General features: G+C 50.1%; 1 protein-coding gene across 2 annotated transcripts in view; it reads left to right on the forward strand.

The window, feature by feature from the left end:
• Positions 1 to 13,290, forward strand: part of SLC4A3 (solute carrier family 4 member 3) — a 32,800-nt gene that overhangs the window by 17,916 nt on the left and 1,594 nt on the right. For both annotated transcript variants that reach the window (XM_041472911.1, XM_041472912.1), the window contains 15 exons: positions 397 to 577; positions 1,152 to 1,287; positions 1,379 to 1,553; positions 1,967 to 2,063; positions 3,787 to 3,971; positions 4,951 to 5,164; positions 5,457 to 5,678; positions 6,005 to 6,153; positions 7,482 to 7,676; positions 8,120 to 8,326; positions 8,915 to 9,004; positions 10,587 to 10,753; positions 11,601 to 11,854; positions 12,105 to 12,274; positions 12,754 to 12,927. In XM_041472911.1, the coding sequence (XP_041328845.1) occupies positions 397 to 577; positions 1,152 to 1,287; positions 1,379 to 1,553; positions 1,967 to 2,063; positions 3,787 to 3,971; positions 4,951 to 5,164; positions 5,457 to 5,678; positions 6,005 to 6,153; positions 7,482 to 7,676; positions 8,120 to 8,326; positions 8,915 to 9,004; positions 10,587 to 10,753; positions 11,601 to 11,854; positions 12,105 to 12,274; positions 12,754 to 12,927 (2,616 nt within the window). The remainder of the gene's footprint in view (positions 1 to 396; positions 578 to 1,151; positions 1,288 to 1,378; positions 1,554 to 1,966; positions 2,064 to 3,786; positions 3,972 to 4,950; positions 5,165 to 5,456; positions 5,679 to 6,004; positions 6,154 to 7,481; positions 7,677 to 8,119; positions 8,327 to 8,914; positions 9,005 to 10,586; positions 10,754 to 11,600; positions 11,855 to 12,104; positions 12,275 to 12,753; positions 12,928 to 13,290) is intronic.

A 13,290-nucleotide genomic window follows, 5' to 3' on the forward strand; every position in this document is an offset into this window, starting at 1 on the left:
TAAAAGTCACAGAAATGGTGATGTTGTGGAAGTCGGCAGCACAGTAACATCACTATCTCTGGAGAGTGTGGGAAATTTAGGGGAGCACCAAGAAGAAAGCAGAGGACAAAATTGCAGCAGTTTGGTAGAAAGGGATGCTGCATTGCATTATTCTGTCCTTTCTGCCCACACCATGTGACTTGGAGCTTTCTGGTGCTCCATGTGCTGATGGAAGCTCCTGCCATGCTGTCAGTGATATTTATCCTGGCTGCTTCTGTGCAGTAAACCTCTGGTTCAACGTGGCAGGTTTGTTCCAGTAGCACATCAGTCCAGGCAGTACCTCGAGAGCAGATCTGAGGCTTTCTGTGTGCTTCTGGTAGAGCTGTATGCATCTCATGTCCTTGTGATCCACACTAGGTGTTTGTGGAGCTGAATGAGCTGGTGGTGGATAAGAACCAGGAGATGCATTGGAGGGAGACAGCCCGCTGGATCAAGTTTGAGGAGGATGTGGAGGAGGATACAGCAAGGTGGGGCAAACCCCATGTGGCTTCACTGTCCTTCCGCAGTCTGTTGGAGCTCAGGAAGACTATTGCCCATGGTGAGTGAGGAAGAGCAGACCAGGGCTTGCCTCTTGCTCTAGGACAGGTTTTTCTGGATAGCTTCTGTCGCTGTTAGGTCCCTCCCTGGAGACTTGAAACAGCATCTGTGCCCAGGCTTCATGTCAGCTCTGTGGAGACAGACAATCTGCAGCCTGTTTGGCAGGGTTTGCATTATCTCAAGGATGCCTGTGTTGGTTCCATGCTCTGCTTCACTGGTCTCAGGCACATGGAAGCTGCAACCCCCAGCTGTGTCTTGGCCAGCAGGCCTTGGACCCATCTTTGATGTGGTCAGCAAGTTTGGTCAGAGTGGGAGACTGAAATGAAAGGAGATACCAGAATTACCACTGCATCTTGGAGCTTTTGGGTTCTGTTGGGGCAAGGGTTTACAGAAAGGACATGGGGCACTTGGGCATTTCTCAGCTCAATCTGTACCCCAACCAAAGCCTGGCTCCTGGTGGAACAGCTGTGTCCCCAGAGTGTGAATGTAATGGGGAGTGTTGCGCTCTAGGAGCAGGGCTCTTCCCTGGGGAGTGTTGCACTCTAGGAGCAGGGCTCTTCCCCTCATACTGGCAGGTGCCGTCCTCCTTGACTTGGAGCAGACCACTCTGCCTGGCATTGCTCACCTCATGGTGGAGACCATGATCATCTCTGACCAGATCAGGGCAGAAGATCGAGCCAACGTGCTGCGTGCCCTGCTGCTGAAGCACAGGTGCGTGGATATCTCAGGGCCCGGGGGTTATCTGTGAGCCCCAGGTGGCAAGGGAGGCAGGTCCCCTCATGGCCACTGTTCTCCCCCTCAGCCATCCCAATGATGAGAAAGAGGGCTTCTTCCCGAGGAACCACTCCAGCTCCAGCATGAACTCCATCGTGGGGAACCACCACCACAACCACACCACAGACACATGTGTGCCCCTCATGGGGGAAGAACGCATTGAGATGGCTGACCCCAAGGCCAACGAGACTGAGTGCAAGGAGGTGAGGGTGACCTGGGGGGGTTACTGTGTCTTTTTCCACACTCTGGGAACAGCTGTTGGCTGACAGCAGGCCATGGTGCCCACCTCTGAGCCCCTTCGTGGGGAAACCTTGTAATGCAAGGACTGAGCTCCCTGGATCACCTGGAGCGCTGGAAATCGGGTCGCTGCATTATGATTTTGGTACCTAGTTTTGGCTTTGGACTGTATGCAGATGTCTGCTTGAGCATGTAATGGCAGCAGCAGCCCTGGCACTTGCAGGGTGGCCTTTGCTGTGAGGGTGCCTTGCTGTGAAGCAGGCATTGGGTGTGCAGCCAAGATAAGCCCAGCTGCATTTGTGCCATTGGGGTGCAAGGCTGTGTAGGGAGACCAAAGCGTGGGGACTTCACCCTTACTTGTTTGTATTCTTTATGGCAGAAAAACCCTCATCTTCATAACTCTGAGGGCCATCGTAAATACTTGAAGCTGATGGAGAAAATCCCTGAAGATGCAGAAGCCACAGTGGTCCTTGTGGGTAAGAGGTGGCAGTGACTAGTGCAGATCCTGGTGTGGCCCCAGCAGTCTGTGCCCTCACTCCTGACGGATATTTGGTCATCTCATACATGTTCAGCTGGGGAGTGAGCCTGGTACACTCCCTCCTTTGGTGATGGTTCATGTTCTGTTTGTGTATAGCAAATATATGGCCTGCCAGGGTAGTTCTTTTCCTAAATTAAAAAAGGTTGATAGGCACTGCTGCTGGGAGCTGAGGCTCAACTTAGGGGTGGACGTCCTGCCAGGCTCACAGTATATCTGGTTTTCAATTCAGAAGTAGGTGAGTGATGCCTGAGGGACTGATGACCAGGTCATCACCCTGCCCTGTGACCATTGCTGCTCTGTCTGGCCTCTTAACACCTTGCCAGCAGCTGGGCCCTGTCCCTGACCAGTGTTGGTTGCTGGCTGTGTGTGCCAGCAAGCTTTGAGTTGACAGAAGCAGGGCCTGGCTGGTGTCAAGGTCTCAGGAATTGACTGTAGCACTACCAGGACGTATTTCTCTGTAGAGGAGGGCTGTGAACAGGAAGGATTGAGCATGAATGGGCTTGGTGCCTTCTGATTGCAAGAATATTCTTCTCAGCACTTTGCTGGCATTAACTTCTCAGCAAACCCAACTACACTACAAGCAAAGTAAATGCCATTGTCTACCCAGTAGATTAAAAGCTCAGGCAAAGAGGCTTGTCAGCTCAACCAAACTGATGCTTAATCCCAATGAGGCCAAATCAGGTTCATAAGTGCACTTTTGAGTACTCAAATAACTAAACATTGGCTTGTTTCTGAGCTAAGGGTGTGTCTTGGGATTTGCTTTGACTCTCAGAAGGCCCAGATTTGCCAGTCTGACACAGAGCACAGCTCTTTGCTGGACACAGATGGCAGAAAGATCAGTAATAATGCCAGTGAAATACCAGTATTCAATAAACATTAGTGCTGGGTATGTGAAGGAAGTGTGCTGTGTGCTGGAGGATGCAGGAGTACTTCCCAGTCTGTTAGGAACTGAGGAGAATGCCAAGCACTGACGAGATGCAGACATTGTAAAACAAAATGTGCAGTTTGCACCTATGAGTCTTTAGACCACTACTTATTTTTCTCTGAAAAAAAAATAGTTTAGGCATAGAGGGAAGGTACAAGGTAACAGAGAAAGCTCATAGCTCAAGGAGGGGAGAACAGTGAGCCAGTTCCTATAGGCTGTTTAACCTGACATCCTTCTTGGCCAGCAGAGTGGCAGAGCTAATATGGGATTCAATTACTAAAGAACTAAAGAATATTAATGTAATTATTGCCAAGCAATAAGGTTTATGGGAAATAGGTCATGTCAAGCAAACCTGATTTCATTCTTCTATGAGATTAGAAGTTTGTTTGATAAAAGTAACATGTAAGTGGTTTCCTTCCAGAAGTGGGAAAAAACCTTCTGATTTAAACTTAGCCCCTTATAGTATAAGTAGAGCCCATCTGTAAGTGATTGAGAATGGGCTAACTGGGAAGCTAAAGAAAGGGGCACTGCTTTTGAATGATCAGTGAAGCACTAGGATTTTGAATGATCAGTGAAGCTCCTCAGCTTGAAGTTCAGTGCTGTGTCCATGGTCTGAAGAAAGTACATGACTGCAGGGCTTGTAGGAACCTCCAAAACCCCTGTCACTGCTGTTAAAGGCAGCCCAGTACAGCTCACTCCAATGATTAACTCTGCTCCAAACATTGCCCCCTGGTAGGTTGTGTGCAGTTTCTGGAGCAGCCAACCATGGCCTTCGTCCGACTAAATGAGGCCGTCTTCCTGGAATCTGTCTTGGAGGTCCCAATTCCTGTCAGATTCATCTTTGTGCTGCTGGGACCTAGCCAGGCCAACATGGACTACCACGAAATTGGCCGCTCAATCTCCACCCTCATGTCTGACAAGGTGAGGAGCTGATGGGCAGTGATGCTGTGAGGGAGCTTTGCTGGCTGCTTAGAAGACAGTCCTGAGATGAGAGCTGTGCAAGGGCTCAGGTGGGGTAGGCAGGTGTGAGCACCTGGGATTTTTAAGATCAGCCTGGCTTGGCCACGGTTGAATGTTCCAGTGCTGAGGAAAGAGTAGGACAGACACTTACTTGGCTGGGGCAGGGTGTGCTAGGCTGGGTGAAGAATGTGTTTTTAGCCAGAAGAGGTGAGGTGCCATTCCAGCTTCAGTGCTGTTTGTGGACTGATCTCATTCATTTGAGTCTCTGGTCCTCTTGCTGGAAGAGCAGAGCCAGCTGCTGCAGCCGGGGCTGGCCACAGCAAGGTTACACAGTCCTGGCGCCGTGGAGAGAGCACAGTATCATTTACATTGAAGCTGTGGCTCCAGGGAGTCTGTGTGCTGCAGGGACCTTAGCTGTCCCCTACCTCCTTTGCAGGCTGTTCACTCATTCATCATCCTCCAGCCTTTACTCTGGAGGCGTGTTCCAGAGGCAGTGCAGCACTTCCACCTGTTTGCCAGCACCTCCCTGCCTGGTCTCCTTAGTCCTTCCTTGCTAACCTGCTCTTGCTGTCAGAAATATCTCCCCTTTTCTGCCTAGTTTCCTTTGCATGGCTTCCCTCATGCTGTAGATGCCTATTTTCTCACTCTCTTTCTGTCTCCTATGTGGAGACTCCCCAGAGTCTCTTATGCTCCCTGCTCAGTTCATGGTTCTTGTGCTTTTTCACTGTGATGCTTTAGGGCTCTACCAGCTTCTCCCTCAAAACAGGAGGAGGGATTCAGGAGTGTGGGTCACAGAGTGGCCATAGTGAGATGAGTAGTGGATGGAGGGGGAGAATGTTACTCTTAAGGTCACAGCAAGCATTGTCTTTCCAGGCTGCAGTAGCTGGGTCTAGTCTTGGTCTGAGCCTTCTCCCTCTCTCTTTTTCCCTTCCCCTTCCAGCACTTCCATGAGGCTGCATACATGGCAGATGATCGTCAAGATCTCCTCAATGCAATCAATGAGTTCTTGGACTGCAGCATTGTCATCCCCCCATCAGAGGTGGAGGGGAAAGACTTGCTCAAATCCATTGCCACCTTCCAGAAGTTGCTGCTGAAGAAGAGGAAGGAGAGGGAGCAGAAGTCCATGAAGGAGGGCACTGCTCAGGAAGCCAAAGGTCTCTCCATTCACATTTGGGCAAGTTTGTGCCTAGTGCCCTGTGTGCACCAATGGGCCCTCCCCTCCCAGAGCCTGGCAGAAGGGTGAGCAGGGCCTGGCTCCTGCAGTGGGGAATGGGGAACGGGGCAAGGGGAGCAGTGACTGTGGGCAGCTCTGGTGGCTGGGGACAGCTGGAGGCAATGGGATGTGCTGTTGCAGCCTAGTGCTGCTCTATGAGATGCTGGAGAGAGGGACAGCCCCAGGGCCCAGCTGTGTTCCTTGCTGAAGCCTTGCCTTCCATGCACCTCCAGAGCTGTGTGAAGTGAAAGCTGAGGAAGAAGAGGAGGAAGCTGAGGATGACCCTTTGAAGCGAACCGGGATATTTTTTGGAGGTCTGGTTCGGGACATAAAGCGCAGGTACCCCAAATACCTCAGTGACATCAGAGACGCCTTGCACAGCCAGTGTCTCGCAGCCGTTCTCTTCATCTACTTTGCTGCTCTCTCTCCTGCCATCACCTTCGGGGGACTCCTAGGTAATGGGCCTGCTTTCTGGTCTGCTCTTTGCACCCTGGGACACTGGCTGTGTCTGTGTGATGCTGTTCTGGGGTGGGCTTTGGTGCTGTTTACTCAGGGAGAGTGGTAGTGCTGTGCCTCGGCTGCTGCCTTGTTCCCTCCCTGCCATTTGGCCTCTCCAGCCTCGGCTGCCAGGGCTCCCTCCATGCTCCCTGCCTAACACAGGGCACCTCTGACTGATGGGATGGGGACCTGCCTCCTCTGTCTGGAGCTGTGCAGCCTGCCTGTCTGTGGTGATGGTGCCTGTGTCCTTGCTATAACACTCATACATTGTTCTCTTTCCCAGGAGAGAAAACTGAGGGTCTCATGGGGGTCTCCGAGCTGATAATCTCCACCTCGGTTTTAGGGATCCTCTTCTCCCTGCTTGGAGCCCAGCCACTCCTGGTCATTGGCTTCTCAGGGCCTCTGCTGGTGTTTGAAGAAGCTTTTTACAAGGTACATGTGAGGCAGTGTCTGTGCTTGGCACCTGCTCACTCTGTCCTTGCTCTGGAGAGGGCAGCTGGCATTTTTCAGCTCTACAAAGGGTCTTTGTTACTGTGAACTCCTTGAGTCCTTCCAGGCTGCTCTCAGCTCAGCCAGGGCTTGGCAGGTGCCACTTCTACCTCCCATTGCTGTATCCATTATCCCTTGAGGTGTGACACTGATAACAGCACTCCTCTACATGCTGACTGTGAGGAGAGCACTGTCCCCCAGCCCTGTGCTGCAGCTCATTGGCATAATGAGCACTTGTAGCTGCATCCTAAAACTTTATTGTTCTTGGGGCTTCCTTTGAAGTCCATTTCACCACTTTTATCTGTGTCCAGGTTTCCTTTTATGGGGAGCTCAATAACATTCAGTGTACCACCTGTTTGGGACGTGCCACAAATATTACTTCCACCTCTAAGGATGAGCCCAAGGGTGTGTGGAGAGGTATCCTGGCCAGCCAGGATGGATGTGTTTCTTTCTCAAGTAGCATGACCTCTTTGCTCTTGAAAGCATCCCTGTATCACTGTACCTTCAAGCAGTGGATCTAATTCTTCTCCTTTTCTCTGACTCCCAGCATGTCTGTGTCTTTGAAAAAGCATGTTTTTTTCTACAGCTGGATTTTCACCTTGTCAAGAGTTTGGAGCTGGTGATGCTATTGCAGAGTGGGAATTTCTCTGCTCTCCTGTGACTGCACTTCTCACTGACCACTTTTGCTTTGTCCAGTCACTGTGTACAGTGGAGTACCTCTGCCTGTGGTGGTACTGAGGAAGGCTGCAAAGGGAGGGGTATGATTTGTCCTGGAAACAGTTGGTGTGTGTAGATGAGAAGAGGCAGTGGAGATGGTCTCCTCTGTGATGGCAACCTGGGGCCTTTTCTCCACACACATACAACTGTCTGTACACAGGGGGGTGTGTGAGGTTGTGGCCTGTGGATGTAGCAGGATGCTCAGGCTCTCCTTTGTAGGGAACAGGCTTGTGCTGTTGAGTGCATGGAAGAATGGAGAGCTGTGTCTGAGCAATGGCACCTCCATGGGTGGGATGGGGAATGTTATGCATGGGCTGGCTTCAGCAGAGCATGAAGGAGGTACTGTTACAAAGACTGGAGCGGTACAGACCTGCTTGGTGTGAGCTGTCAGGTGTTAATGCAAAGTCTGCAAATTTACCTGTGATTCTAGCCATGAATTCACTGATTCTGTGCTGGATGCCATTTTTTCCAGGACAGTCTTTGATCTTAATGGGGAGTGGATGCTGGAGGCAGCCTGAGGAGCCATGAGTAACTCCTTCCCCTTTCCATTTCAGTTCTGCCAGACACAAGGCATTGAGTATCTCACAGGCAGAGTGTGGATTGGTTTGTGGCTCATCGTCTTCATCTTCATTATCGTGGCAGCAGAAGGAAGCTTCTTGGTGCGCTACATCTCGCCCTTCACCCAGGAGATCTTTGCTTTCCTCATCTCCCTCATCTTTATCTATGAGACCTTCTACAAACTGTACAAGGTGAACCTTCCCTGGGGAGATGGGCTGCTGCATCTCTTAATCCCTTAGGAACCTGCTGCTTTAGCACACAGGAGGCAAGGGAACAGGGCCAGCTCAGCCACAACTTTCCTAGACATTCTGCAGAGCAGTTCTTTGCTGATCTCATGCCTCAGCCCAGCTGGCTCCTGTGCCACCACAGAGAGTGGCAGGAAGAGCCCTAATGTCTCTCTCCCCTTCTCTTCCTGCAGGAGACATTAAAGAGGGGCCACTTTTCTCTCCCCAACCCTCTCCAGCTGGGTAGGTTGCGAGGCGAGGTGACGGATGCTGGGATTGTCCGTGCCCACCATCTACTGCCCTCACCTCTCCACAGAGCAGGACACCTCCGCTTCCCCCTGCCCCCAGTATGAGAGTGCCCCCTGCCCCTCCTTGTGGTAACTTGTCTGCTGCTTCTCTCACCTGCTCAGGTGTTTGCAGAACATCCTTTGCTGAAGTTCTACCCACCAAACGTGCAGAGCAGCCTGAATGCCAGCGTGCTGTCTACGGATGCAATGTCACTGGGAACCAGGATGCAGCCCAACACTGCTCTGCTCTCCCTCATCCTCATGCTGGGCACTTTCTTCATTGCCTTCTTTATGCGCAAGTTCAAGAACAGCCGCTTCTTAGGAGGAAAGGTGAGAAGTTTGTGGGATTCACATGTCAAGGACAAGGGACACACCAACAAATAATGCTTCTGGCTACACATCTTTATTCTCCAGAACACTTGGACGTCCCCCAAAGAAACACCAGAAACCCTTTAAATACCTTGCAGGATGGTAGCTCACCCTAGGGTGCAGACAAGGGCTGATTGTTGATGACGGTATCTGCACTGTCCTGCTCCAGTGAGGCTGCTGGAAAGTCCTCTGGACCTGGGGAAAGCTCCTTGGATTGGATACAATTCTGTTAAACTAGAATATAGGAAGAAGAGCTTACAACTTTTTCTCTTTGGACATCTCTCTGCATGCAGGGTATCTGTGTAATACCTGGAGCACTGTCTAAATAGGCCAGCAGGAGCAATTAGCCAGTCAAATAAGAGCATGTTATGTGGGCAGTGGGATGCACAGCCCCATGGGTCAAGGCTGGGTTTCCTTGCCGTGCCCATCAGCAGTGCTCATGTTTGGAGTGTGCTTGGCCCCATCTGGGGCTTCTCTTTGCCATAGGCTCCCTATACATGCATGGAGCTGGCCTGTTCCTTTTGCTAATGACAGGTCTGTGTTCTGCAGGCACGGCGGATCATCGGAGACTTTGGGATCCCCATCTCCATCCTGGTCATGGTGCTGGTGGATTACACCATCACTGACACATACACACAGGTAGGAGCCCGTACTGTCCTCAGAGCCTTTCCTGCAGCCCAGCAGTGATTCCTGTGGCACTGGCCTGCTCAAAGGGGAATTTGTATTTCCTGCCTCTTTAACCATAACAGCACAAATCAAACAGAAACATTCCCCTCATCCTCACTCCCACGCTGAAGGGAAGCTCCAAGGGTCTTGCTGAGGCTGAGGCCAGAGCTACAGGGACTGGAGTGCCCTGGTATCCTTCTGGTCTTCTAGCTGTTAGTAGGGGAGGGTTTAGGGACTTTAGGGAGATTCAGTGCAGTTCATTCCTTCTTTGCAACTGTAATCACTTGCAGTCAATCAACAAGACATAAACTATTTATGCACACTGAAGAAGGTGGCACATAGAATGGTTTCAATGGGGTATTTGTCATGAGTTTAGTACTCAATGTACTTATTCTCTCCTTGACTGTAGGATACTAATATTTTGATCACTTTATCTCAAATACAATTTTTTTCCCCAGTATACGCATAAACTTAAGTTTGATAGCTTAATGTTATCGAACAAGTTTATCTCACAGGTTTCCTTCTTTCTCCGTTTTCATTAGATATGGAGTTATATATTTTTGGTTTGGTTTTTTTTTTTTTTTGGCTAGGATTGGGAAGAGGGTGAAAAGTATTTCCTGTTCATCATGCAAGCTTTTTATCAAAACAGCCCAAGGCTTGGTGGAATCCAAATGCATTTTTATTCATTTGAATTTCAATGAAAAATTTCAGTCTATCAGACATTAGTAAAATCATGCACTTTGTTACATTCTTTTCATACCCTTCTACACTTCTACAGTTAATATCAAAAGCATTATCATTTTAGTATTAACTCAGCATATGTACAAAGCTTTCCGAGAAAATGGTACTTAGTTACACAGCTTAACTCAAGGACAAACATTCCAGAAATATTATTCATACTTATGCTGATTAACATAAATGCAAATCATAAACTCTGCCTGCAGTGCAGATAGCAGAAATTGCTGTAGAGCAGCACAAAGCCAAGGGTTCAAATGCTGATGAACGCAGGGTCAGGATGATGTACAGCTAGGAGTCTGTGTGGTCTGATGGGAGCACAAACATGATATTCCCTCTGAACATGGTCAGGGTGAGGTCATTTCCACAGAATGTGGCCACTTCTGGGGTTTGCACTGCAAAAACAATGCTGTAAAATGTCTCAGAAAAGCCTTGGAAAGTCTGGAAAGCCACCTCAGAAAATGGTAGGCAGTTCAGAACACTTAATTTGTCCAAGCAGAGGTCAAGGAGCATTTTAACCATGGTCTGCAAGGACTGACATGGGAGCGAGGTTCCTGAGGGAAGATATTTCCTTGGTCTCTTGGAAAAAATGAAGGGAATTTAAGTAGCTGAAAGGAAATGACACAGGGCTACGTTAGGGAACATGGGGTTTTTTATACTGAAGGGGATTATCCATGAGAAAGTCCTGCTGAGTTCAGGGTGGCTTATCCCGTCATCTGAGGCATTCAGAACAGGGACAGCAGGAGGATCAAAGCTGTGTGAGGCTGTGGGCTTGTTTGTATTAATGAGTAACTGCTGGGTTTTGCAACTACACCACCAGAAGCTGAATGTCCCCTCTGGCCTGTCGGTCACATCCCCTCACAAGCGTGGCTGGTTCATCCACCCAATGGGCAGTAGTGGGACCTTTCCGCTGTGGATGATGTTTGCCTCTGCCATCCCTGCCCTCCTGGTCTTCATTCTTATCTTCATGGAGACACAGATCACTACGTGAGTACCTCCCACTCCAACCTCAACCACTGCTAACCCTTAGACAGGCAAGGCCAGGATGGGTGCTGGTTCACTTGGAAATGCAATGGACATCCCAGCAAGAGCAGGATCCTGGCCATTTCAGACTGTACCTTGGCTTCTCCTGTCATCTTTTGGTCCCTGTGGGAATCTATAGGATTAGAGGATTTTAGGAAAGTTGGGAAAAAGAAAGGCCTCAGAGACAGCAAGTATAGTGAAATGCTAAAGCAGCAGAAAAGATATATCGGCAGTAGCGAAGACGTGAGAAATAGAACAATAAAGGTGTGTAGTTTGGCTTTCTAAGTTGCAAAAGGTATATTTTAGTAAATATTTAGAAGGTTAAATATGAATGGGGCTCTGTGCATTATCTTTTATAAATGAACCATTGTATGAGAGAAAAGGTGCTATTTTTTTAACCAAAGCTACGTGTGCTTCATGTAGTTGGATAGAAATACTGTCAGTATGCTTTTGCTCTATGTGATTGGCTGAAACTAGGTCTGAGATCATCTTGTAGTATGTTGTAACATTAAGTTTCCTCGGCCTGCTGTCTAGATAGCGAGCTGCTCACATCAATCCATTGTCATAGCCATGTAATGAAACTGATAGCGTCAGTCCCCCTCTTGGCAAATGGTGTGGTGGAGACCTGCCTCAGCCAAGCACAGGAAGGAACTGCTAACCTGAGGCTGACAGCCACCATCCCCCTCCTCAGCCATCTTCTCGTTATCCCCATGTGTGCTGTCTCCAGAGAGCGAGTGTTGTCCTCAGCTGCAGTGCTGTCCCTGGGCACTGACCTGAGCCTTGCAGTGACCCAGGCTCTTTTTTCTTTCAGGCTGATTGTTAGCAAGAAGGAAAGGAAGTTGCTAAAAGGCTCTGGCTTCCACCTGGACCTCCTGCTCATTGGCACTATGGGGGGGCTTTGCTCTCTCTTCGGGCTGCCCTGGCTGACGGCGGCGACAGTGCGCTCCGTCACCCACGTCAACGCCCTGACCGTCATGAGCAAGGCCATCGCACCTGGGGAGAAGCCCCGCATCGAGGAGGTGAAGGAGCAGCGTGTGACCGGAGTGCTTATTGCTGCCCTTGTCGGTGAGCCTCTCTGCAGGGAACAAGGGAGGGGAGAGGTCAGGACCAAGCACTTGAATCTCCTGGCAGTGTCCTTGCCCTGTGGGCCAGTCCATGCTCTGCCTGCTCACTGCAGGAGTGCCCACACCTACCCATACTGAGCTTTCTTTCCCTTTTGCTCAGGGCACAGAGGAGGTGGGAAAGGGACAGAGGCTGAGATGCCTTGCAGAGGGGCTGGTGTGGGACACACATGCCCTGAGCTCTGTCTGTGCAGGTCTGTCCATTGTGATGGGGAACATGCTGAGGCAGATCCCCCTGGCTGTGCTCTTCGGCATCTTCCTCTACATGGGGGTTACATCGCTCACCGGCATCCAGCTCTACGAGCGCCTGCTCCTGATCTTCATGCCATCCAAGCACCACCCTGACCACATCTACGTTGTCAAGGTGAGCAAAGGCAGGTTGCACAGAACAAGGTAATGAGGAGAAGAGGAAGAAGCAGGTGAAGGGAGGATGGTATTTTGCTAGAGTGGATTTTGCTGGAGTGGTACTTGGCTTGGTGACCGTGCTTGGCTGCAGGTTTGTGCTGAGAAGTGCAAGGAATGCAGAGAGGTGGTACAGTGCTGGTATGCTGCACCCAGGAGTGTATTGCCAGGATATTGTATGGATGGACAGATAATTTGTAGGATTGATGCACTGTTGAGGGGCTGGAGGGACACTGCATTGCCAGGTGGGTATGCTGCCAGGTAGCATAGAGTCTGATGTGTTACGGAGTTCTACCTGGCTGTAGAGTAAAGACAGGTGGACTCTGCAGCAGCAGGTACTCTGCTGTACTATGCTGTGCAGAAGAGTTTTGTTTTGCCAGTTGGGTCTTTGTTAATCTGTGTGGAAAGATAATGTGTTCTTAGACTAGATTTACCTACTAGGTGAAGACCTGGAGAATGAATCTCTTCACCTGCATTCAACTGGCCTGCATTGTGCTGCTCTGGGTGGTGAAATCTACAGTGGCATCGCTGGCCTTCCCCTTTGTCCTGATCATGACAGTGCCATTGCGACGCTTCGTGCTGCCCCGCTTCTTCCACGACAGGGAGCTCAAAGCGGTGAGCAGACAGCTGTCCTCAGTCTAGCTTGCAACACTGGAATGAGATTGAGGAGATTTGGCAGCCTGAAAGGCTGGGAGATCATGGGCCAGCAAAGCCTTGAGGGTCTTTGCTCAATAGCAGTAAGTGGGTGGATAGCTTCCTTGGATCTTGTAGCTCTGGGAGTGCAGTATGAGATGGATGGGCAGCCTGGGGCAAGGAAACAGGTTCCTACCAGGCAGAGGCCTGGAATAAGGATTTCCCCTTCCATCTTGTGGCTCATTCATCAAGAAACACACCAATTCCCCACTGAACCAGCAGCAAGAACAGCCCAGCAGCACATCAGAGCCTATGGCTGTAGGCACTTCAGCATGTAACCACAGT

This window comes from Pyrgilauda ruficollis, unplaced genomic scaffold (assembly GCF_017590135.1).
Source record: "Pyrgilauda ruficollis isolate IOZ18807 unplaced genomic scaffold, ASM1759013v1 scaffold3, whole genome shotgun sequence".
Classification (NCBI taxonomy): domain Eukaryota; kingdom Metazoa; phylum Chordata; class Aves; order Passeriformes; family Passeridae; genus Pyrgilauda; species Pyrgilauda ruficollis.